Raw genomic sequence first — 27,016 nt, forward strand, 5'->3', positions numbered from 1 at the left:
CCTCAAGAGATCTTGGCAAGAGAAGGTTGTTCCAGAAAAGGTTTGTGGGTCCTGAGTCTTCTTCATAGGACTTATCTCTCAACAACATGCCAGAAAGATTCCCTGGGGCTTGCTGGGAGCTGGGGAGCAGTGACTCGGTTGCTGCCAATCTAAGTGCTCATCTATGCTCAGAGGGAGGCAGAATGGGACTGACGGCCACCACTCTGGCTTTCAGCTAAGACACTGGCCCACTCAGACCATCTGTCCGTTTATGTCCTGCATCCACTGAACACCACGGAGATGAAGGATAAGAAAAATGAAAACAGTAATCTGGCTACAAACACCAGAACTTTGGAGGTTGAACAGAGAGGGTCTCTCAACTCAAGCACGGCTTTGCCAAGTCCTGAGGCCTGGATTTCCTGATCTGAGGTGGGGGTGGAGGCAGGAGCAAGGGAAGATGAGGTGGGAGGATCTACCAGAGAGCAAGAGCAGGGAAGCTGGGTCTTTATATGCTGTGGTTTCCCCAGACAGAGCCACAAGTTCTGTTGGAGATCTTCATTAGTGTGGTTAGTAGCACTGGTACTGACGGGCAGGTTACCTGAGTTCCAGTCTTAGGTTCCAGTCTTAGCTCCAGAACTTAACAGCTGTGTGATGTCGATGAATAAGTCCTCCGGGAAGTCTCCCTTTCCTTTTCTGCAAACTGAAATAACACTGTCCCTCCCCGTCCGGCCAATGTTGCAGTAAGATTATGTGCTAAGTTATTTTAGTGCAAATCCCAACTTTCAGGCCCTTCCACCCCTACACACTACAACCTGTGCCTTCTCTAAGCAAAAGGGACATCTTCACACATAATCATAAAGCTGTTGTTACACTAGAAATCACCAATTCTATGATGGCATCTAATATTGAGTCCATATTTAAATTTTTCTCACTCATTTTGAAGCTCTTTTTTTGCAGCTAGCAAATTTATTACTGCAAACATACTATTTGACGAAATAATTGAGTTGGCAATTTCATGTTGTTCTCTAGAAGTAAAAAGAAAATGGCAAAAAAAAAAGTGTCCTATTTTTTGAAATCCAAAAATACAAATGCCAGCCTTAGAATCCCTGATCTCGCTTCACAGATGTGCTGGTTCCTGTGGCCTTTGCTAACAGATTCTTTTCAGCTCAACTTTCTTGCTCTCCTCAGAACTGTGTTCAGGTCCCAGGTAGGACCATTGTACACCTAGTATCTAGTATAGCACCTGCCACACATACAAGCTAGTTATTAACATATTCCACAAATACTTTGAGGGCATCTACGATGGTCTAGAGTGCTAGAGTTTCAACTGAGGACTCAACAATTCAAATCCTTAATTCCGTGGAAGAAGAGAGAGAATACATTAATTGGTGGAAGAAGAGAGAGAATACATCAATAATCAACAAGATGCATGACAGTTCTTGCCAAATGCCTTAAAGCAGGGTGGGGAGCGAAAAATTATGGAATCTGGGTACATTGGTTGAAGGCAGGACTGTCAAAGAAGACCACGTAGAGGTGACAATGGAACAGAACTAGAATGAGGTTAGGAAGTGAGCCCTGTGGCTCCTAGAAAGAGGAACAGTAAGATTGTGTGCTAAAACCCTGCTGCAGAAGCAAGCTCACCTGTGCAAGGAACAACAAGGAAACTCTGGACCAAGATCACATGGTGGGGAGCTGGGAGCTGCAGGCAGAGTGGACAGGGCCAAGCCACCTAGAGTACGTGGACAGACTCCTTCTGTACAGGGTCAGAGAGTTACTATTTTAGGCTTTGAGGGCCCTTTGGTCTTAGTCACAATTACTCGACTACCATAGAGAGGGGAGTCTGGTCACAGATAATATGTAAATGATTTGATGTGGCTGTGTTCCAATAAAACTGTATCTGTGAAATCTGTGGCAGGTCAGATTTGACCTGTAGCTTTCTTACCTATGATCTAGGGCTTTGTAAGCCTTGGTAACTAGTATGGGTTTTATTGAAAGTGAGGTTGGAAGCCATTGGAGGATTTTGAGCAGAGGGGGCAATATTACTTAATTTACTTCTTAAATATCACGATGAATTTTCTTAATGCACTATGCTGCGGGGTGAGCAGGGAGACAGAGGCCAGAAGACAATTAGGAGGCTGTTCTATATCCCAGCCAAGAGACAATGGTGGCTTTAATCAGGTGGCCATGGACACCATAATGAACAGTGGCCACACTCCAGGTGTGTTTTGCTGGTAGAACCGAGCACTTGTTAGTGCACAAATGTGGGGTTTTAGAAAGACTGATTGGATTATTATTAAAGACACGATTATCAGCTTCTGAGATGTCATGGAGGAACTGCTAGTTCTGCAAAAGGACTGAAGAAAATAAAATTTAACTGATATGTTGAAAGATTAGGGGGATCCCAGGGATCTTCTTCATAGTTAAGAATATACTGTATGAGTCTGACCATTTTTCACTCCTGAAGTTACCATCACTATGTAACTTTGGGCAGGTCACTTAATCATTCTTAGCCATACTTTCTTCTTTATTATATGGATATAATAAAGGGTTGTTGAGGATTAAATAATTATAAGAGCACTTGGTGCTATATATGAACAAGCACAATTGCACATTGGCATTAAAAATGTTTGCTATTATAATAACAGGACAAGAGGCATTCAAGAATGACTGCAGATGACATACTTAACATGACACATATGAGAAAGAACAAGATAGGATAAATGAAATCAGTGGTTCTCAAACTTCTTCCCTGGAGATCTTGTTAAAGTGCAGATTCTAATTCTAATAGGTCTGGATTTGAGCCTGAGAACTTGAGTCTCTGACAAGCTCCCTGGTAAAACCAAAGGCGGTTTACAGACCACAAGACAATGGCTCATTTTGTGCGTTAACTTATCTGGGCCACAGGATATCCAGATAGCTGGCTAAACATGAGTAAACATAAGTAAAGCAACATCCAAGTCCCTGAGAGTCTGATTAGAATAAAAAGGTAGAGTTTGCTCCCTGCCTGTTTGCTTAAGCAGGAAGATGATTCTCTCCTGCCCGTGGCGTGCCTAGCTCTCAAGTCTGAAGAGACTCACACTGGAATCTACAATATCCGCCCTTCAGCTCTCATGCCTTCAAACTTCATCACTGGAACTCCTGGGTCTCCCCATCACAGATGGCAGACTGTTGGACTTCTTGGCCTCTGTAGGAAAGTAACAGTGCTGTAGTCCTATTTCTAAATATCCCATTTCTGAACACTGGAAAGACTTAGAACATAACCAAAACCACTGACAATGAGCACTCTCCCCACCCAGATTATGGTCCCTAAATATAACTGCCTATTATAAGAACTTAGAATTCCTTTAACAAATGGAAGGATCCAGGACTGAAGCAGAAATGTACAAGAATATCCTGAATAATCTCATAATGCTTAAACCTCAAAAAAAAAAAAAGAAAGAAAAGAAAAGAAAACCCGCTGTGGCTAAACCAGATCCTGAAGGAACTGAGGGCAGGAAGCTGGAAGCTATCTGCTGACCATGTCCCCAGCAACTCTGCAGCAAGCTACTTGAAGTCCAAACACTTTTTATAAGGCTTCATTCAACTATGTTCTTAGAAACAAAATATAATTGCCAGCTTCAAAAAAAACTCACATTGCTAATTTTGAAAGACGAACCTAATACTGAAGGAACCTTTGTTTCCAAACCACATGTATTGCTTTACTCTTGAAGAAAACTGGGTTTTTTTGTTTTGTTTTGTTTTGTTTGTTTGTTTGTTTTTCCTGATTAAACGATGAGGATCTTTTCCGAAACACAATGAGGATCTTTTCTGAAACACGTCTTCAAATTCCCCTTCTCCAGGCATCAGACACAGGCAACTTCTGGCCACCATCAACACCTGCATGCGAGGAGGGATTCATGGAAGCCAAGGGAAGAGGGACTTCCACACTCTAAGCTGGAGCCAGGGCTGGTACTTGTGGGCTCTCCCTCCCCAGCAGGCTCATTTCCAGTCCCACGTGGCTAGTCAAGCGGTGATTAATACAGCAGTGATTACCTCTAGTAAATAGCAGATAATGAAGGCGATAATGAAGGAGGTTTAAAGGAAAGATAAAGATGCATAGGCACAGGAACTGAGCCAGTGAGCTCATCTATTCCAAAAGGAGGCAGAAAACCCCATTTATTGTAATCACGAACAATTTCCAGTTTTCTCAGAATTAATTCATTCTTCAAGAAGTCATTGTATTCCTAGAATGTCCAATTAGATAAATGATTCTAAAAGCATCTTAAAACCCTTCCAAGATTTGGGGTGTTTAAGAAGACTCTATCTAAACATCCAGAAAGAGGAAGACAAGGTGCATGTTTATCTCACTCATCTTATTTCTTATTTCTGTGTCTCTTGTTTATTTTGCAGACAGGCTCAGCTAAACCACACACAAACAAATTCTCTGTATGTGTTTGTTTGAATCAGAACAGCTCTGTTGAAGATAACTATTTGGGGAACATAAAATATTTAATCTCAGAAATAGGTGCTCATGTGCAAATGTGTTTTTATGTGTTTTCTTCTTTCTCTTCTTTACACTTTATTCTCTTCATTTCATCTTTGACCTCCAAAGACACAATCAGTTACTGCTTTTTGTCTTCAATCAATGTCTCTAAAAAAAAGAAGAAGAAAGAAAGAGAGAGAGAAAGAAAGAAAAGAAAAGAAAATTGGTTATTCTCCTGGACTCTAAATGAATTACATTAAGTTGTATAATGCAAAGTGTTCATGTCCTATTTAAAAGTGTTATTTAAAGATTGTTATGGTTAAATCTTGAGTAACTAGAATATGTGATGATTGCATTTTGTGAGCTTGAACCAACGATTTCTTGACATACAACTAGAAATAGCAGATTTTTTTAAATGTTTTTATTAGTGCTTTATAGTTATCCATAGTTAGCGGCGTTGTTCATTCTGACACATTTTTACATGCATATAATACAGCTTGCTCCATTTCAGTCCCCAGTGCTTCTCCTTTACCTCCTCTCCCCTGGACTCCCTTCCCCTACTCTATTTTTTCTTAAACTTTTAAGCATTGTTCCTTCTTGGGGAATATTCTTCCTGACCTCAGAGACATTGATGATAAAGTAGAGTCTGGGCAATTTGCTCTAAGAGCCCTGTGTTGGCTCTCGTCTTCCTGCCCTGTCCATTACCTCCAGGATGACTTTTTTGTGCATCTTGTGAATGGTGGTGATGAGGAAGCCCTGAGAGCCCACCTTGGGCTCTTCCTTGCCCCTCTACCTACCTCTCTAGCTGCCTCACCACCATGTCACCATTTCTAAGCATGGTCTGCCTTTAGCTGCAGGGCTTTTTTTTTTTTTTTTTTTGGATTCACATTTTAGCTGGAAATGACTTTTCATTTCCTAAGCTCTTTTTGGCATTTTAAGCTCTGTTAACGGTTTTCCTTAAACTTTAATGCATTTCATTAGGAGGATAAAATAAAGCAATCTCGCCAGCCTTTATGAATAATTAGTGACTTAGAAATGAGCCTTGAAGTTAGTGAAAAAAATCCACGGTAAGGTAGTGCAAAGATAAAAGACACGGGAGCATATACTTTGATGCACTTTAAAGAAATCATCATAGACTAATAATATGGTATCTCCAAGGAACAGATCAGACTGACAGGAAAATTGCTTTTCATGAAACAAAGTAGTTATGACATTTATAGCAACCTTTATAAAGGTTTGTAGCACAAGAAAAGGAGGAAATTTAATTCCATTATTTCCATGTGCCTAATAAGTAACCTCAGTGGAAAGGAAAGATTGTAGGCACACACACACACACACACACACACACATATCTTCAGAAAGAGGTACACATTTTCTTCTACTCCAAAACATAAAAAGGAATGAATAACTTTCTGATCGCTATTTCTCTCCTTTTCTAGGAAAGTCAGACTGAATAGAAATGAATCATGGTAGCATGTCAGAGTGACCAATGGCAGACCTGCCAAATATCTGTCCATTTTGAAGCAGCTTCGGCTCTACAATTTTCTGTAACAGTAAACACAACAGTCTTTTTGGAAACACACCCCCTTTGTTAATGCTTTTGAGTGTGTCCAAGTTGCTTCCTTTCCATTTGTCTTCTAGATGTTTCCTATGAGCAGAACTGTAAAGCAGACTTCACAAAACTGAAATCATTTCTTCATTTGGTGAATTCATAGCTGTGTGTCTTTTTTTCCAATCCCAACTATAACCAGGAGTCACCAAATGTTAAAAGGCTTTTTCAATTAAGTCAATAATTAAGCTGGCATTGTTTCCACAGAGTCTAAGATATTAGCTAGGCAGGAAAGATACCAATCCAGTTTTGAAAAATAAATGCCTATACTCTCCAATAGTAGAGACCTCTTATAGAGATGTGACTGGGCAGGCTTCTGAGATGGGTCTCCATGTCCTGCTTCTGATTCCCTGGAATTTCTCTCTTTGGGTTATCCCATCCCCTGGCTTGAGGGCTGGACTTATTGGCTTGCTTCTCACAAACAGAACATCTCAAGATGAGATCTAGTGACAGATATTCTGTGGTTTTCACTTTGGTCTCTCTCTGTCTCTAGGGACATGACATCCCTAGAGACAGAGCAGTTGAGAACCTAATGCAATTGAGTTTGGATGTGGTTCTTCTGAGATCTGACAGTGGCCTCTAAGTGAGCTCTGAATCAGACCATCCCCCTGTTAAGCCTTGTGATGACCTTGCTCCTGGCAGACACCTTGGTTACAGCCTCATGAGAGACTAAGCTACAGGTATCCAGCTGAGCTGCTCCCACATTCTCCACCTAGAGAATCTGTGCGTCAGTAAATCTTGGCTGTTTCCAGCTACTAGATTTCAGGGCGATTTGCTATACAGCCATAGATAACTAATACAAATTGCAACTGAACCTCTCGTGTGACATCCACATTGTCAACCGTGCAAAGCCTTCAACTGTGAATCCGGTTGTGGGAAGCTGAAGTGTGGTGTGGTCATTCATATTCATTCATTGAGTTTCCCGAATGATGTAATTTCTCTAGGTATTCATCTCCATTGGGTGCCAAGAATTGATCTCATTTTCCACTTGTTTCAAATGAGATAAAATATAAACTTAGGAAGAGGGGAAGCTGGAAGGCACTGTAAGAGGTTAAACAAGAAAACTAAAGAGATCATTATTAAGTCTTCATTTTTGAAATAGACACTTTCTCGGGAAAGTAGTAGATTCTTCTCACGCAGATACGTGAAAAAGGACCTGCTAGAATAAAATTGTAACTGTAGAGTCAGATGAGAAAGCAGAATCCTAAACACAATGGTAAAAGAACCACAGGATGCAAGAAGGGCCAAAATGCTGCAAGACTCATGAATGTTCTCTCCATCTGAAATGAACTGGTCATTGAATATGTAGACGTTTCCAGGCTTTTTCATTCTTGGTGAGTGTTCACTGTTTCCCAGGACCTTGGATAGTGTCCCCATTCCTGGAGTCATCCACTGTGACTCCACTCACAGCTCCAGGAATAGAGCTCATGACCCAGGCCTGGGAGATCATCCACTGACAGGCAGAGATGGGATCTAAGCTGGTTCAATCGACAAACCTCTAGTTTTTGTTTTTTTATTTTTTTTAAGCTCCAGGAGGAAGGTTTTTATTTTTATTGATTGATTGATTGATTGATTGATTTTTGTGGCATGTACCTAAAAGGATATAAAGATGGAGCCACTGAGATCATTTCTCCATGATGCAGGATGACAGGAGAGCCCAGATAGAGTTGCTGTGGCTTGTGGCCTTGTCCTGCAGACAGCAAGAGAGGTAAAGTCGGATGGCACCATGTGACCCCTGGACACCAGTCCTGTCTCTGAAGCCTGTTATGAGCACCAGTGAATTTTCTTCTGGGCTTCAGTCAGTCTGAGGAGACATTTTGGGCTGGTTGGTTTTTTGCCTTAGATCCCATTCAACAGGGAGTGTCTTAATGCCTTCAGGAGTGATCGTTTTTAGAATGCTTGCCTTTTCACTTGAACTATCCCAAACAGTCTCATTGCTTTGGATCAGCTTTCCTCCAAATCAAATTTTAAATGTTGTCAGCCAATGCAAAAATGGAAGCATATCTCTTATAATAATAGCAACCATTGAGCAATTAATAGGTATTGGGTATTATCTGAAGCATTGTATATGTTATGCCATTAGTCTTTATTTTTCTAGAATCAGGAGAGTAAAGCCATTAAAACACAGACTCTAGAACTCAAGTGCCCCAGATTTGGTTCTTCCTTCTGTCCCTTTCCACCAGTGTCACCTTTTTTAAATCTCTATGACTCAATTTCCCTGCCCATAAAACAGAGGTGATGCTGTCCTCATAAAACTGTGAACTGAATGAGTCAAGATTCATAAAGTGCTTGGCGCACAGGAAGTACTGCCTGTTGAAGTGTCCCTTTCTCTTTTTGTTCAGCTGAATAATTTTTTATGGGTGCATAATAAATATACAGAAGAGTGGGTTTCATTGTGGCATATTCAGACTGCATATAACATAATCTGATCAATTTCTATCCCCAGTACACTTCCTTGCCCTCCCTCTTCCTCCCTGACCCCCTTCTTCTACCTCACTGGTCTCCCTTCTATTTTTTTTTTAATTTTGATTCATTAGACACAACTGCAGCACAACTTTACATTTCTATGATTGTACATGAGGTAACGTCACACCATATGTGCAGTCATATGATGACCATCTCATTCCACCATCCCTTCTATTTAAATGAGATCCCTTTTTCCATGCATCTGGATAATTTGATTAGCAAATCCTGATTTTTTTAAAAAAATGTTTTTATTAGTGCCTCATAGCTATACATATTAGTGAGGTTCATTTTGACATATTGACACATGCATGGAATACACTTCCATTCCCAGTACTTCCTCCTTCCCTCCCTTTCTCCCTCCTCCTGCTCCCCTTCCTCTACTCTACCAGTCTTCTTTCTATTTAGTTTTTTTAATTGTTTATGTGTATAAAGGTGGAAAACACTGTGGTATATTCATATATTTATATAACATGACTTGGTCTGTTTTATTCTGTGGTTCCTCCCTTTCCCTTCCCTCCTTCCTCCCTTCAGTTACCCTTCCCCTACTCCACTGGTTTTCCTTTAATTTTCATTGGATTTCCTTCCCCCTTTTTCTCCTTATTTATCTCTAGCTTTCACATATGAGGGAAAAAACGTTCAACCTTTGACTTTCTGCATCTGGCTTATTTCACTTAGCAGGATGTTCTCTAGTTCTATCCATTTGTCAGCAAATGCCATAATTTTGTTCCTCTCTATGACTGAGCCAATCTCCATTGAGAAAGAAACTTTCTTTATCCATTCATCTGTTAACAGGTACCTGGCCTAGATCCATAACTTAGCTATTGTGAATTACACTGCTATAAACATTAATGTGCCTGTATCACTATCATATGCTTATTTCAGTTCTTTTAGATAAATGCCAAGGAGTGGGAAAGCTGGGTCATGTTGTGGTTCTTCTATTCCTAGTCTCTTGAGAAATCCCTATAAGCTTTCCAAAGTGGTTTACTAATTTACAGTCCCATCAAAAATGGATGAAATATAACTTTTCCCTATATCCCCATCAGCCTTTATTGTTAATTGTATTCTTGAAGTGAAATGAAATTTAAATGTAGTTTTGGGTTGCATCTCCCTGATTGCTAGGGATGTTGGATATTTTTTTTCCTATGTTTGTTGGCCATTTGTATTTCTTTCTTTGAGAAATTGGTTCTTTTGCCCATTTTTGGACTGGGTTAATTGTTTTTGTTTTTTGCTTTGTTTTGTTTTGCTTTGGTGTTAAGTTTTCTGAGTTCTTTATATATTCTGTCAGAGGAGTACCTGGTAGAGATCTTTTCCCATTCTGTAGACTCTCTTCATACTCTGAATGGTTTTCTTTGCTTTGAAAAAGCTTTTTAATTTGATGCCATCCCACTTATTGATTTTTGGTTTTATTTCTCTAGCTTTAAGGTCTTTTTTAGGAAAATCAGTGCCTGTGCCTATATGTTGAAGTATTGACTATGTTTTCTTCTAGCAGTTGCGGTGGAGTTTCTGGTCTAATTCCTAGGTCTTTGATCAACTTTCAGTTGACTTTTGTGCAGGGGGAAAGGATCTGGTTTTATTCTTCTAACAAAAACATGCAGCTCACGGAAGTGTTTCTCATTTATGATCCAACCCTGTAGACACTCTTCTGCTCATTGTCCCAGAGAGGAATCCAGTCTTATGTGGAAGCCCTTTTACATCCCACCAAGACAGCCACTTTAAAATGTAGTTCTAGTACTGAAGCCAAGGACTGTGAGACTAAGGACAGCTATCATCTTTGTATCCTGGATGTCACCCAGCACAGCATCCTGCCAGTGGTTATTAATATGATGTGGACAAAGTAATCCAAAAGATATCTACAAAGACTACAATGGCAGACGTCAGGCAGAGAACACTAGCACGGGAGTCGAGAATTGGATCAACCAGGCTGGGGTTGTAGCTCAGTGGTAGAGCATTTGCCTAGCATGTGTGAAGCCCTGGGTTCAATCCCCAGTACCATATAAAACTAAATAAACAAAATAAAGGTATTGTGCCCATCTACAACTAAAAAAATATTTAAAAGAATAAAAAAGAATCAGATCAACTATTGCTATTGCTGTGTAACAAATCTCTCCAAAATGTAGCAGCTGAAATCACACATGTGGATTACCTCACAGATTTGTGTGCTGGGGATCTATGAACCATGTAGCTGGACACCTCTGGAGGGGGATATTCTGCAAAGATGCACTCCAGATGTCCAGGGCATCGGGCACATCTGGAGGATCCAAGTGGAAGCTCATTTGTGTGGTGATCAGCAAGATTCACTCCATCCAGGGTGATGGGACTGAGGGCCACCATTCCACAATGGCAGCAAGTGGATGGGCTCCTTCAGTTCTTTCACACGGGCCTCCCCAGCTGACTTCAGCAAAGCAAGCACACAAGAAGAGAGAGAGAAAGGCGTGGAATGGGATTTCACTGTTTTGCCCTTTGACCCTGATGGAATCAGCCATTCCGGGCCTCCATTCTCCAGTCTATGAAAACTATATTGTAATTTTCCAAGATCCCTGTTGGCTCCAACAGGATTCCAAGAGCCTCTAAGAAGCTCAGGGGTACACAGCGGCAGAGCTGCCTTTGACACCTATACAAGCTCACCTGCAGCAGCCAGATGGCTGGAACCTTTCCCCCATCCCCAGCATGACATCTCACAGCCTCCCCTGCCAGAATGAGGAAAACACTAGAACATGCCATTGGCTCTGCTTCCTGGGCCAGGGGGAACTTGGAGGGAAAAGGGGGCCACTGTGGTTAAATGCCAGTTTGCAGCATTTGAGAAAGAAAGAGCACAAAATTTAATTGAAATGGAGAATTTTATTAGTTTACCCTGAAGTGTCAATAAAAACTGGTGCCTGGCAGATGGTTTTGCTGTGGTCCCAACAGCAGCTCTGTCTTGAGGTTAATAACCCTTCACTTTATGGACTTATTGGCAAACTCTCTCTGTGGTATTTAAGTTTGTTTAGATGTTTTCTTGACTGTTATTAAAAAAAAAAAAATCTGTCCACTACCGTTTTTTCATCTACTGAGGAAAGTTCACACTCCTTTCCTTTTGAGGAATGTTCTGGAATCTCTTTTAGCCCATTATAGTAATGAAGCAGGACATCAACTAAAAACCACATTTAACAGTTTATTGATGTTGTAAGAAATAAGTTGTTGTTTTGTTTTTTTTTAAATCCCTGACACGGGTGTATTTGCTTTCCTTTCCGTTAAGGAAGGGCATGCTTCCTTCAGATTGAAGAGAGGGAGCACGTTGCGGAAGAGCCATATTTGGTTAAAATTCCAAATGAAAGATTTTCTTCTTTACTGTTAATTACAGGGCTTTCGTCAGCCCTCATTGATCCTACAGATGTTCCTGCTCCCTTCTGAATTAGCTATGAGTTGGTGGCCTGTGAACTGGAGTTAGCAGATGTTTGTCATTTGTCCCTTCTTGTTCTGTTTTCCTTAATGTCTTTTAAATCTTTAAATGATTTGCAACCTTTAAAAACCAGGAGATGTCACACTGAAAGAAATTTAGATTTCCGACTTCCCTGAGCTACAGGAAGGCTTGGTGACTCCGGCACATGCTCCAACATGGTGACAGCTGGCTGAAGCAAAGAGGCCATTTCCTTCTTTTGGTGGGGCACATCCTTGTCTGTCACCACCATCTCCCCAACTCCCAAGTGCTCTAACAACTATGCTATTAATAAGCAAAAAATGAAAGTCCATAAAAGCCAGTGACTTCATCGTTGAGAAGATAGTGGGGTGGGTATAAACTGATGCCCTAGAGAGTTCTGTCACTGTGAAATTGGGCAGCTGCTACTCTTCCAGCCTGCTTCGTTCATTCTTGATGAGTGGGTGAGGCACTGGGTGGGGCACGGCGTTCTGGTCTGAACACCTTCTGCCATGGGATATTGCAGGGAGACCCTCAAGGGCCAGATGGCATTTGTGCAGTTTTGTCCATGAGTCCTATTGTAGGCATTGAATTTAAGTGACCTTCAGTTACCCTGAATGCATCACCACGTTATGATCTCCAGGGACGCTCAGTGTTTTGGCTTCCACAGCCTCTTCCTCCAAAGGTAAATATTAAAAAGTGCATTTTATGACTGCTGAGCTATAAAGACATGCACAAACCAGGCTGGATTATATTCATTCTTCTTTTCTGATTTTAAAGGAATCATTTTGCAAGGGCAGAAGGCATCAGATAATTATGTAGTGGTTTGACCCGTTTTCTTTGCATTGACATTGGCTTTCCTGTTGGTTTCTTATTCGCTTTCCTCATATTACTTGGTCTTCGAAGCAATCACACCCTCAATCTTGACAGAACAGGGAGGTGTGTTATCTTGGTTTTGTGTTAATAGCAGCTGCGATGCCAAAATTAACCCATATTTTACACTTCCTCATTGTCCTGCCTGGCACACAACTGTCATTAAGCACACAGAAGGAAGATGTCTAAGCACCCTGGTGTGTCCCATTTAACATCTAGAACTTGCTCTATGTGCTCCTCTAGTCCCTGGTTCATGCGTGTTTGCCTGCCTTTAAAGACTTCCATAAAAGTTACAAGCACCAGTCAGTAGCTAAGTGCTATTTAAACCCTGTGGCCAAATACCATCTATGTTCTTGGAGGGATATTTTTTTCTTCAGTGCTTTTTCAAAGGGCTTCCAGAATGATTCCGATAGCAGGCAAACAGGTAATTTAACACTTTCAAGGAAACTCGGATTCTCGGCCACAGTGGATGCCACCGTCCCCAGTAGTCAGCTGGCTGCCATAGACGACAGTTTGAGCTGTGCTTTCTGCTCAAAGCTAGAAAGCAGGACTCATAATTTACATCAGGGCCTGTTTAAACGCTAGCATTTTGTAGCATTTCATTGATTCCTCTCCTCAACCCCCCTTCAAAAACAGATAGAAATTGCACAAAACATCATTTCCATGAATCACACTCTCTCTCCGCCCTGACCCCCCCCCAGTTGTTTTATAATTTTTCATTAAGTCAAAAACTCTTCACTATCGTTTGAACCCAAATGCCATTTTATGTCGATGGCTGAATCTTTTATCTATGGCTGTTTTTAAAAGGAACAAGAGAAGTAGGATCTCTTCTCATCAAGGAAGAAGGCTGCCCTGAGTTCTATTTTTCAATCACAGACCCACCCCCCACAACCCATAGACACCCACGGCCTCCTGTCACCTGACATTCCAACTGCATTAACACAAGACCATGGCCAAGTGCCTAAGAGCAGGGCACCTGTGGGCCATGAAATCTTTAATTTCTTTTAAAATCAGGAAGGAAAAAAGAATGTAATCCAGCCTGGGCAATGTTTGTCATGATAGGTCTGCAGTTATAAAATGCACTTTTTAATATTTGCCTTTGAGGAAGAAGCTCTGGAAACAAAGACACTGGGCGTCCATGGAGACCATAACGTGATGACACATTCAGGGAAACGGAAAGTCACTTGATTCAACTCCCACAACAGGACGCACGGTCCAGACTGCACAAATGCCATCTGGCCCTCAAAGGCTTCACTGAGACATCCCATGGTAGAAGGTGGAAGGCCAAGAGCTGGCAAGGGTTAGCTCGAAGGGCTCAATTTATGACAAACAGTTCTCAGTAACGAATCCACCTGCAGTCATAACGGCCCATGCCTGAGGACAGAGTCCTCTGACCCAATCCTGCCTCACCTCTCAGCACTGTCACATTGGGGATTAACAGAACAAAGTTCCGTTCCAATGCATGAACTTTGGGGGACACGCTGAAATCAGGCTGCTGTGAAAACACTCCACCTGCTCCCAGAGTTCCCATGCTGTGTAGCTTTAAAAGACCAGGTCCATCAGCCATCATCCATCATTTGATGGAGAAGTTTTTCCAAGGTTTAGTCCTGTGAGACTCTCACCCTTCCTAGGATCCCAGGTGCTGCCCATGGTGCTGGCCCTGAGTCCACCCTGAGATCCACCAAACTAGACCAGCTGCTTTAATGGATTGCAAGCCTTTGCACTTGACGATAGTCACATCACATGGAAGGCTTTTTCAAAACATCCAGTAGCCCCTTGAGAATCACTGCCTATGCAGCTCTGGTGTCTGAGGGGAGGGAATCAATATTTCTGGGGTGGGTGAGGTTGGGGTGGTTGGCAGGGATCAGCAAGCTCTTGTAGGCCACTGGAGCACTGGGCATTGTCCTCACTACCTCCTGCTTCAACCCTCTGGCTTTGGCCCCTAGGACCCTACACTCTTGCATCTCTCTCCTTTGCCAGCTCTTTTTCCTCCCACCAGCACTTTTTCTAAGTTCCAGTCTCTCCTGGAAAAAGCCACCTCAGCTGCTCAGGGCACAGCCCCTGGATCAGCCACCATCATTAGTGAGTCCCTTACAAATGCAGCCTGAGGTCCTAGCCCAACACACTGAACCAGAACTTACATTTTTAAAAGGTCTCCGGGTGATTTTTGTGTGCTTTAAATGTTAAGAGAAATTATTCTCAAATATACCTCCCCAGCCCACATACCCTAAATCTCAAGGCACCATCCGAATGGCCAGTTAAGTCTCCACATGGTCAATGCCCTAGCAATTCCAGGCATCCAAGACCATGCTCATGCTCCTCCTCCCCTCCCCTTCCCCAGCCCCTCTGTGCCCACTGCAAACCAGACACCCCTGACCTTTGTTTGTTGACAGCACCAGCAGGGTACCAGGGCTCATAAAGCCAAATGAGGACAGTTGTTAGGCAGGCCACAAAAATGAGCACCATGGGCTCAGTGTGGACCAGGATGACCTGAGACACCTATTTTGTCTAATGGACAAGCAGCCGAAGACTGCCATTTGGAAATATGGTTTCAATGTTCCAAAACTATGAATTTTTATGTGAGTGCTCTGAATTTTATTGTGGCCAAAAATTCAATTTAAAAAAAAATTAAGAAAAAGAAAAGTGTAGGCTATAATTTCACCTATGCTCAAAATCAAGTTCTCTTTGGCTTTCTGTTCCCTTCAGCATCTGTTACTATCAATACTTCTATTTAGCCACCTCTGAGTCCCAACCCTCCCTTTCTTCTGCCAGCTGACTCGATGCACCAAGGAAGGTGCAGGGACATCAGGTTATCTCCATCTCCACCTCTGTGAGGTGAAACCTACCTAGCAACTGCCACATTATTTTAAAATACTGTTCTGGTCATGCATGTTACCTTCCAAACCCTGTAGAGACTACCCTGGCCTCCAGCTGTCAAAACCCCCATCTCCTCCCTCCCTTAACTGATCCTGTTTTTGACTATAGCTTTCAAGCCTTGGAAAAGGTAACAGCCGTTGTGGAGATGGAAAGAGATGAACAGCTTCGAGCAGTAAAGTCTGCAGCACAGCCTAACAGGAAATTTCAGTACAGAGCTAATTATTTCTCATCTTGTTCCTATCAAAAGCCTGGACTTCACATATCATATCGCGCACCTGAGTTTCCAAACTGGCAGCCAGGGGGTCAAATCTGTCTTACAAACCTTTTGTTTAGCCTGTGCTGCTTTTGAAAAGGTAGCAATTGCACTGTCTAAAAATTGCACATAAAAATCAGAATTCTTGCCTTAAAACAAATACCAGTGATAAATCTAGATCAAAACGTCTACATGGTGACTACTGGCTGGAGCCCAATGTTTACAGTCTTCATCTAGTCCAGTGGTATAACTACAAATGTAGGAGAGGGCTATGGGCAACTTTAGAAATGAATTGAACCAGTACTCCTGATATGCTGAAATTCCACAGGTAAATGGAGGAAAACAAATTTAATGGGCATACTATAACCTTTCTATTCCCACTGATGTTAGATTTTTTTAGCTTTACTTGGTAACATGCAAGACAAAAAATTTCAGCCAGGTGCATAATTCCAGTTCCAAGCACGTAAGTCAGATGAGCTGTCATCAAAATTTATAAATGGGCAAACAGAGTTGCCCTCCTCTGCCAGATCCACCATTTGCACTTCCAGATCCACCCATTCACCACCTGTATCATTAATGACTTTTATGGGCCATCTCTGGATTCTGGTTGGGTTTAGCCAATGGTGGGGCCCAGTTGGACTCCAGAGGGAGAATGAGGTTAGGGTTCTCATTCCCCATCACTGCAGGTCACAGGTGGCTACGTTCCTCCCTAATGAAGATAGCCTTTTCCTGGGTTCCAGAAGGGGAGAGGCAGGTGCTCGCTAACCTGGCCTCTGAGGGTCCCCCTCTACCATTGTGATCCTGACTTCAGTTTTCTCAAATTATTTTAACTTGGGCATGTTCTCCACTTCCTGTGGCAATCTGACTACTCCAGCCTCAATCTAACTGAACATTAGCCAAAAGCATTCAAGAAGAAATATCGCCATGAGAATTATTTTCTAGAATCTGAATATCACTGCTGGAGATTTTGCAGCAATCTTAAGTCTGTCTTCATATTAAGAATTTTAGAAATCACATATTCCTCTATCTTTAAGCTTGAATTAATGTTTATAAACATTTAACCAGAAATATATATTTGCAATATGTATAGCTTTGAAGAGGAAAAAATATTTCTTCTAAAATTATGAATCTTAAACCCTAAAAAATTATCATCTTTATATTACAACACTTCCCTTGGTATCTTGGCTTATCAGTGCCATCTGCTGGGAAGGATGGTATACTTAGGTCTTCTAAATTCCCAAATGTGTCCTTTTGGGGAAAGAATGGAAGGCAAATTCTCTTTATTTAAAAATCTGTCGTACTTTTAAATATACAGCTGCTCATTTTCTGCATCATTGTCAATATATACCCCCAATTAATTACAAAGCACTGAAATTATAAGCCTAAAATTTATAATTTCAAAAAATTAAACTTTTTCTCTACAGACATACATCTCTTGGTTTCTAAAATATTCTTTGTTCTTCTGTTGTTTGCTCTACATTTATATGAAGATTGACATGGCCAGGTGCAGTGGTGCACACCTGTAATTCCAACAGCTCAGGAGGCTGAGACAAGGGATCCCAAATTCAAGGCCAGCCTCAGCAACTTAGCAAGACCCTGTCTCAAAATAAAAAAATAAAAAGGCTGGGGCGTATGGCTCAGGGGTTGATTGCACCTGAGTTCAATCACCAAGACCAAAACAAGTTTGACATGCCTCACATGTCTGGACATTACCCCTTTATTTAGCAACATCTATGATAGTGATATATGTAAAAAGTATGTTTGATATATGTTTAACTATGTCTATTACATATATTTATGTACACATTTTTTGCAGCAAATGACAAAGTTTTCACTGTGAACTGAGCAAGCAAGTGCAAGACTGCCCATCTTTTTGTGGTTTCCACCTTCCTCGGAGAGCAACTGATGTCAGATTCATAAAGGGGACACAACTTAAATTTTATCAATGAAAACTGCAACAAGTATTCTAAATAATATAGAAACATAGACGGTTGCTTAACTGATTTTAATAACATGACATAAAGCCCCTAAACTTGATATAACAGTTATGCAAAATACATAGATGAATACTGTCTTTTTCAAAAATATAAAATAAATAAGCACGACATGTGAAAATAGGCAAGTTTCCATTAAATAAATGAAAAGTTTAAAAAGAGAAAATTTTCCTTTCCATATCATTTGAAGAAGGGAAATTATCATTTTAAACAATATTCAGGTTTATTAAACAAATAAAAAAAGTATTATAAAATGTTTAACTTTCATCAGCTTCAAGATTTATGTTGCTGCCAAATTTTGCATATAACTGAACTTTCAAATCTGCTAACACCCGCTGAATTGATTCCACTCTGGATTCTAAGGCGTCAATTTCTTCTTGCAAATTTTTCTGGAAAAAAAAAATAGTTTAAATTAATTCTATTCAGTTGGCTGGTTTCAGAGCATCTGTGTCTGAAATAATATTTGGAAAGAATTTCAGGTCAAGAACTTTCTAAACTTGGACATGCAGCTAAATGACACTGATAATTAGATCTGAGACAAAAGTCTAATTCAGGCCCATACTTATTTAATCACAGAATAAGTCATGACTGTTTCTCGGCTTTGCTAGTCTAAAAACTGAAGCAGCTAAAAGAAAATTAATTCTTAAATTACCATAGCCTAATAAAGAAAGAAGTACATACAAAGACTTCTGTAAACATGTACCATGAATTTGCCTGCCTTCTAACACAACCTGTCCCATCAAAACACACAAAATCACCAATAGTTAAGAATAACAGCCTATAGTCAAAATCTGGCAGTTTTCACTATGAAGCCTCTAGGGCTAAACTTTGGAAGAGAAGAGCAAGACACAGCCATTTTTCCCACAGATGGCATACCCATTAACATGTTAACCTCAGGAGCAAAGACAAACACTTAGTTTTAGCAATGTTATTCTTTTAGAAGTCTAGCCAATGGTTCTCAAAGTGTGGCCCTCTGCCCAGTATTGGGGCAAAAATCACCTGGAATTATTAAAAATACAAATTCTAAGGCCTTACCCCAGGTCTCATGAGTTAGAATTTCTTTGTGTTGGGCTCAACAACATCAATTTTTAACAAATCCATGGGAGATTCTAATTCTAAAGACTGCTAAAAGTTTGAGAGCAATTATTACAAGACAAAAACTAGAAATAGCCAGATGCAGTGGCCATGTCCCTAATTTCAGCAACCTGGGAGGCTGCAGCAGGAGGATCAAGAGTTTGAGACCAGCCTAGGCAACTTAGGGAGACCCTCTCAAAATAAAAAAGCCTGGGGTTGTAGCTTAGTGGTACAACATCCCTGGATTTGATTCCCAGTAACACACACACACACACACACACACACACAGAAATAGAAACAAGACATGTACCTATTAAAAAAGAGAAAATTTCCATATCAGAAAATCCAATCAACCAAATAAGACTAGAAGATTATTTTTAAATTACAAGTCCATCATATCCCCCTTTCCTCAAAATCCTCTGCTCTAAGATGGGGTGGACCAAATGACAGCCCACAGGCCAATCCAGCCTGAAGCTCGTTTCTATAAAGTTTCACTGCAGCACAGTCGTGAAAATTCATTTACCCATCTTATTTTCACAGGTTTATTGGATGTGGGTTTAATGCTTGTTTAGGCATATAAATAAGGAAGATTATCAATTTAAGTAATATTCAAGTTAATAAAGCTAAAGTTGAGGAAATGTTTGAATGCCCTTGGCTTCTCACACGCTAGCTCTGTGGCTGTTTCTCATCGACAGCCGAGAGGGCATGCAAGTTAGTGAGCAACTGCACATAATGCACCCTTGTCTCAAGCAGTGCTAAAGAGCCCACACTCTGGCCCAGTCAGTACAGGTCTCTGATCATTTCCTCAAAATAATTTTCTAAATGTAAACAAAAATTTATGTGTAAGAATGCTCACTATGACAATACTATGACAAAATATCAGAGACAAGTTGATATTAACAAGAGCAGTAAGCTAAATTAATGTCCAACTATACGGTATTAAAGATGGTAGTAAATAAGCCATAGAAAATGACACAAGTCTGCCTGAGTCCAAGAAGGTTCCCAATGAACATGTGCTAGGTGAGTAACCAAAGTGTGGAGCAAAACTACACAGAGAATGAGGAAAAGAACAAGATACATGAGCATGTTCCCTATGGATGGTCACCTCTGGACAGTGGGATTACAGGAAGTTTCTCTTTTGTGCTTTAAAATGTGCTGTACTTTCTAAATACTTTCAGTTAGGAGAAGATTCCAGTGTCAGAAGACCACTGTTTACATGTCACTATGAATAAGTACTGTAACCTCTCCAAGCCTCTATTTTTCTTCCAAATTGGGATAAAAATGGATCATCATTAAGATTAAGTAAAATTACGCTGGCAAAGCATTGAGAGCCTGCCTGGGACGGTATAACAACCCTTAATGTTACTTAACATCCATTATTTTCCTCCATCCAAAATTACACGTTCTTTAAAGTGATGTAAGTCCTAATTTAAGAATTAGACCTTGTCACCCAGGGAAAGACTCCCACATACCTTTGCTTCCTCTAACATTTCCTGTGTTTCCTCTTGAGAATGGCTAATGAAAACATCCCCAATTTGATAAGGTATCATTAAGCAGTCATCATCTGCAAGCATGATGTCATCACAGGCATCTTCTAAATTTTGGAGTTGTTTCTATAAGTGCAAAAGTGAACAGCAATGAAAATGTCTCAAGATTCCCCAACAGAACTAAAAGCCAGGTTCAATATGGGGACACCAACTTTCTGAGGGGCTCTTTCACAAAGGTATCACCACACTAAAAATAAGACTAAACTCTTACCCTTAGATGACACCTCACCTGGAATCACTGAGGAGCCAACACATCGTCCTCTGGATGTTTCCAGACTGCTATGAGCATCCTACCCTACGTGGACTGCCGGTATCTGAGATCACTCAACATTTCCACTTTAAACAATTCCCCGCTGGTGAAGCCTGCCTTCTCACAAGAACCAAACAAAAAAAAAACCAAACAAATCTACCTTTCTCAGCCTTGCTTGCTGAGATGGGGGCTGGGGGGAATAATAGCTTAATTTCCACCAACGGAATGCACATGAACTGGACATTTTGAGAAAGCTGCAGGAGAAGCTGGGCACAGGCCTCAGGGACATGGGGTTGCTGTAGCAGCAGCTCGGTGTTCCTCCTCACCAAGGAGGCTGCTGGCTCTGGGATCAGTGGAGAAAAAGCAGTTTCGTCCCTGGTCAAGTTCCCTCAGACACAGATCTAGAACTTGCTCCTGAACCCTCAGTCTAGACCCAAGGCCCTCACCAATTCTGTTCTCTCCCATCCCTTAAAAAAAATGACTTTCTACTTAGGGTAGACTGTGTCGCCGACAACAAAAGCCCACAGAGATATACTTAACTGTGCTCAACTTTTAAAAATAAACAACTTTTTATTTTTCCGAAATAAGACAAATACCTTTTTTACTTCTATTTCTTCCTTTAGTTCTGTGATTCTACTTGTATTCCGGGCAAATTTGTTTATCTTTTGCTGATCTTCAAAAGTAACATTGACATCTTCTGCAGCCTGAAAAAAAGTTTTCAATTTTTTGTAGAATTTTAATGAAGAAGTTATAGATTAGCTTATTTTACTAAAATATCAATAAACTATCCTAATGCAGTCCAGAATCATAAAACGTATAGAATATCACAAATGCCTTAGTTTTTGCTCCATGAGCTTAAAATTTGTTCATAAATCTATAAATTTTTTAACATTATAGAAAATAGTGCCTAACTTTTATACATTCCAAATATAAACAACATTTAGTAAGTCAGAAAAAAGAAACAGCTCATCTTTGGCCAATAGTAGACTTTCCCAAGGCAGAATACTCTTTCATCAAAATAACCCAGGGAGCAAAAAATATGTGGTCAAATAATGTTAATGCCTCATATTAGATTTTTCCCCCATAGAGTTAAAACGTGCATAAGCATATTGTTAAGATCATAAATATGAGAGTCTCTAGTTTTTAATCAAACTGATATTCAATGGCTATACCCTGTACATAGTAAAAATTATATTATAATGTGAAGCTTGTTTATATGTCTTCATAAGGCACAATTCACTATAAAATGATAAAGATTAAATGTTTATAAAATGATAAAAATCCAAAAGCTTAATATTTAAAAACTTAGCATATAATGTGATTAAATCTGCAAATAAAGAGTGCTTGGATGTCATAAAGCATAAAGTACTAAAGTTAACAGCTGACACTGATTGAGCCCTTACTATACACCAAGAACTTTCTAGGCATTTGATCATCTCTACTAATTCTCCAACCAGTCTTAATAAGGGGGATTGTCACTGCTATTTCACAGGTGGAAAAACTGGCACAGAATTTAAATAATTGGCCCAAAGTCGCACAGCCAGAAAATAAAGGAGTCTGATTTTTACCAAGGCAGCCTGGTCCCAAGAGTCCAAGACATGCCTGTGGGCTCTAAGAATTGGAATGCAAAAGTATACGCATATACTTGTGTGCACGTGCGTACATGAGTTTCTGCATACTTAGAAGAGGCAGCAGGAAGTTCCTGGATTTCATCAGGTTCTCAAATGGGCTCTATATATTAAGAAATAATTAAATACCAGACTCTCCTTAGAGATTCCTTTATAAACAGGTGCTCTTATTATAAAGGACTAACAATGTATGGTATAAAAATAGTTGTTACTGAAGCTACGTTATTATATCTATTAACACATTTAGTTTATCATATAACTATATAATAAATGCAGCTTCATAAGGATTACCAGCTTTTTTGCCAATGAAAGATGAAAGGAATGAGTTCACGATATCCACACTCCATCCTTTGTCTCTTGTGACCCATGACATAAAACATAAAACTTTTATTTCTCCAGTACTTGAAAGTCAACCTGTAGTCTCAAGCAGGACGGCTCAGTGGCCAGAATATAAAGGCAGAAACCAGAATTGAGCCCTCCCTTTTATTAGGCTCTCTTCCCAATAAGCCATTTCACATGCATTAGGACCACCACCAGATCCCAAGCACATCCTAAGAAATCCCTTACATCATTATTGTGTAGCTTTCTGAGTGTTCAACCCCACACAGTTTTTATAAAGTGGGAAACATGGAGCTATACTAAAGAAACCACAGGAACACCTATAAGCAGGTGTCTTGGCATTTAAGTAATTCTCCCTATATTAGAACTACCAATCTCCTACGCAGAGAATAGAGAATCCTAGAGCTCCTGCTTGCCTAAAAAGTTTATGCCATTTTAGTTAAATATTGAGCTCCAGAACACTTCATATGTATTTATAGCTGTGTTTGCTATCATGAGGATTTTAAAGGGTAATTCATGTAAAAGTACGTAGGAGAGCTGCCTGACACAAGTAAAGCTAATGGTTTCTGAATTTGAATCTAAATCATGATGAATCAGACTCAAATATACGTGTGCACATGGGCTTCTGAACACTTAAAAAAGTGAAAGTGCTGCAGAGAACTTGGTTACTGCTCTTTTCAAAACAGACATTTCCTGCTGTAGACCCACCAAAAGGCAAGCACCAGTAGGCACTTAGACCCTGGTGCACAACTCCTAACAGGGGCTCTCCCACCAGGGTTCAGGGCTGCAACTGGTGTGTCAAAAGGGTATGTACCAATGTTACTGTACACTGCCCTGTGGGGTGGTTCACAGCAGGGGTAAGTCACACCTTCAATGGCCAGGGGCAGTGGCTTCTGGTTGTACAATGCTATTCTAGAACACTTCTATGTTTCCTGAACCTGCATTTTGGCAGAAAGGGTAATGCTTTTTTTTGGTTCCAGGGACTGAACCCATGGTGCTCAACCACTGAGCCACACCTCCAGCCCATTTTTATTTTTTGAGACAGGGTTTCACTAACTTGCTGAGGCTCACTTTGAATTCCTGATCCTCCTGCCTCAGCCTCCCAAGCTGCTGGGATTACAGAAGTGCGCCACTGTGCCTGGCTGAGAGAGAATAATTCTTAATTGGGGTCCAAAACATTGAGAAGTAAATTTACTCCTGAAACTGTATGCAAAGTGGCATGCATATTAATGTGCACCCAAGCAAGCAGTCTTGGTAGCTTTCACAGATTTTCAAAGGGATCCACAATCCCAAAAGGTTAGGAACACTTCCTTAAGAGAAACCAAAAGTAGTTACTGCCAGTGTTGCGATTTTCTAGTACTCAAAGCAGCACAGAGTGGAGGAAAGTCACAGTGGATGCCAATACACCCAAGCAGGAACTTTAGGTAAATTACTCAGTTCTCTTGACACCACCTCAGATTTGTCATCTCTAAAATGAGAAGCTAGTTCTACCTTACAGGGGTGATGAAATGAGTACTGAGCACAGGGACTGGGGATGTAGTCACTGTTCAATAAATGATAGCTAAGCACTTTACCTCCTGAACACTCTTTAGCCAAACTCACTACAAAGAACAGATGCAGGTATAGAAGGAAATCCTGCTAGGCCTAAGAGAAATATGACTACTCAGGGTTCAAGGGAAAATTAAAATTCCCCAACCTCTGATTATACTCTTATCTTTAAGAGTTACTATCTTATGGGATTCTAGGAGGAAGTGAACCATGCTCAATAATGCTCTCCACTGAGTTTGAGTAGTGACAGCTGAGTCCCCAGAAAGAAAATGGCCAGTTTCAGTAGGTTTTTACTTTTTAAAGGTATCTACCAAGACTCTGTATGTGATTTTTGCTTTGTACTTTCATGCACCTTTCAAGCACACAGTCATGAATTTAACAATTATTTAGTAGTACTTCCTATGTGCCAGCCACTGTGACAAGAGAGCCTCAACCCTGCCCTCATTAATACCTGCCAGCTTTCATTTGGTGGGGGGAGGTGGCAAAAGACAAGATGAACAAGATGATGCTCAATGGCAATAACCATGCTGGTGACAATAAACAGTGTAGGGGTGGAAATCTTCACTGTTGGCACTATTTAACCACGTGCTCTGATCTCCCTTCATCTCGCAAGCCCTTTCCCTCCACAGCTCTCATCAGAGATGGAAAGTTCAGCTTCCTGTGTGACTACTGGCTGCCTCTCCCCCAAGAGTTCACCCCACTGGGAGGACACAAGGATAAGAACTTCTTAATGCCCACACTGTTATCTACATCATTTAAAACTGAGACTGTGTCATATCACATGCTCAAAAAAATGTATTCAATGAATGAAAGAGGAAAAAGGTTGGTAATATGTCCAAGGTTCAAATCATTCTTCTACCATTTTCTCAATGTTCTCATAGTCTCTGTACTACTTTCCGTATCTGTACAACAGGAATGAACCCACAACCAGTGTCTTCCAAGGAATTACAGGCCATATGACCAGGGAGGATGCAACTTAACAAAACAAAGGGGAAGGGAACCTCAGTTTCATACCTGCCTGAAATCTCCAGGGTCCCAGACCTTACTCTGTTCCTAAATAAGAATTTATAAGGGACGGACCACAGGGTGAGCAATGCATCCTGACTCCCAGGTTTAGGTGTCCCTTGATCTTGGGCAAGGTAGGATAACCCAACAGCATCATAGAAGCTATAGACTATGTGATACTAAACAGCAGGAGAGTAAAGAAGTACATTTTAAAAGTAGTTTTAAAAGTGGAGTGAAAACAAATCCCATCAGCTAGAGGATTCTCAGCAAGAAACACCTTTCACAGTTAAAAAGATTCTGGAGTAAGAATGTCTTTAAATCCTAGCTTTTGCCTCCGTTTCCTCTTCTGCCAAATAAGGATAAAAACAGTTATCTCCCAAGAGTAGTGAACCAAGATAAATAATAAATGAAATGGGCTAAGAACTGTCCTAGCACACAATAAAACATCAATATTTATTAGCTGTTATTACTTCCCCTCTCCCCCGCCCTGATTTCCTTTTTCTTCTATCTAGATAGCTAGGAAGACTTGCTAGTTACAAATCCCAAATGGAAGTTTACCTTGCTTTTGAGTAAAACAGTGTGATGAAATATCACGCTATGCCCTATAAATATATATAATTACCATATACCTTTTTAAGATAAATATTTGGAAAGTGAGCTGTGGGGAAAATAAAATGACCAAATCTGACATCCAGCTCTGCTTTGGAGCAGCAGGGTCACTGCGGGACTACAGCCTGCTCTTAGTCCAGGTGTCCCCATCCCGAGTCGCAAGAGGACCGCAGATGACAGATGCGCGGCCGCTGGGCCATGATAGCCCATCGTCAACAGACCCTTGGCTTCACCCTGCAGGGCGAAGGGCACCACTCAGGCTGCCTACAGTGAAGGATCAGCTCTGCTCTCCAGCTCCCCGGGCTGGGGCTGTCCACCGTGCATCCGCCTGCTTTCCCGCTCTTGGGGCTCAGGCAGTCCACAGTGCACGGGCCAGCTCTACTCTCCCACTCCCGGGGCTCGGGCTGTGCACCGGACACCGCCGGTTCTGCTCTCCCGCTCACGGGGCTCGGACTGTGCACGTGCACCACCTGCTCCGCTCTCCCGTACCCCGGGGCTCGGACTGTGCACCGGACACCGCTGCCTGTGCTCTCCCGCTCCCGGGCCCCGCGACCTGCCTCCCCGGCCTCCGCTTCCTCGCGGTGAACACGGCCCCGGGCACCCACCCGCGGCCTGCGGAGGGCCAACGCGAGCACGCGCACACCCCGCCGCGGCCAACGGGCCTCGGGCTTCCCGCACCCAGCGCAAGGCCGGGCCGCGGTCCCCGGGGGGAGGCAGCCTAGGACCCCGAAGGTCCCGGCTTTTGGCCCAGGTGTCCAGGGTGCCCCCAGGACCGAGCCCGAGCTGCGACCCTCGCCCTAGCCCGCCCAGGCCGCGCCGGCCGCCCGCCGCCCCAGCGCTGCACTCACCGCTTTCTTCATGGTGGCCGCCATCTTGGGGCCGCACCACCTGGCGCGGCGGGGAGGGCGGCTGTGGTGCGCGTCTCTCCGTGCCCGCGCTCACTCTCTCGCTGCTAGCCCGGAGCGCTGCTTGAAATACAACGCAGTCTTCACATTCCTTCCTATAGGATCCCTTACCCACAATTCCCCATAGCTGGGACTCAGGGCGCAGATGAACCCTGGAAGGACTTGGTACATGCCAATTAAAGGGACAGGCAACGCCCTGTGAAC

At 41.7% G+C, this 27,016-nt stretch overlaps 1 protein-coding gene across 2 annotated transcripts; it reads right to left on the reverse strand.

The window, feature by feature from the left end:
* Nucleotides 1-4,417: 4,417 nt before the first annotated feature.
* On the reverse strand, nt 4,418-27,016 carry Pfdn4 (prefoldin subunit 4). 2 transcript variants are annotated; one of them, XM_058575532.1, is made up of 4 exons: nt 26,756-27,015; nt 21,375-21,482; nt 20,454-20,594; nt 4,418-4,609 (listed from the first exon to the last, which is right to left on the reverse strand). In XM_058575532.1, the coding sequence occupies exons 1-4, from the start codon at nt 26,777-26,779 to the stop codon at nt 4,601-4,603; spliced, it is 282 nt and encodes a 93-aa protein (XP_058431515.1). In that variant the 5' UTR covers nt 26,780-27,015; the 3' UTR covers nt 4,418-4,600. The 2 variants fall into 2 exon arrangements, with proteins under 2 accessions (XP_058431515.1, XP_046289907.1); XM_046433951.2 differs by lacking the exon at nt 4,418-4,609 and adding an exon at nt 17,615-18,296 and having other exon boundaries at nt 26,756-27,016.

This window comes from Marmota monax, unplaced genomic scaffold (genome assembly GCF_021218885.2).
Source record: "Marmota monax isolate L192 unplaced genomic scaffold, Marmota_monax_Labrador192_F-V1.1 WCK01_AAM20220418_F8-fsc00014, whole genome shotgun sequence".
In the NCBI taxonomy this organism is placed as follows: Eukaryota; Metazoa; Chordata; class Mammalia; order Rodentia; family Sciuridae; genus Marmota; species Marmota monax.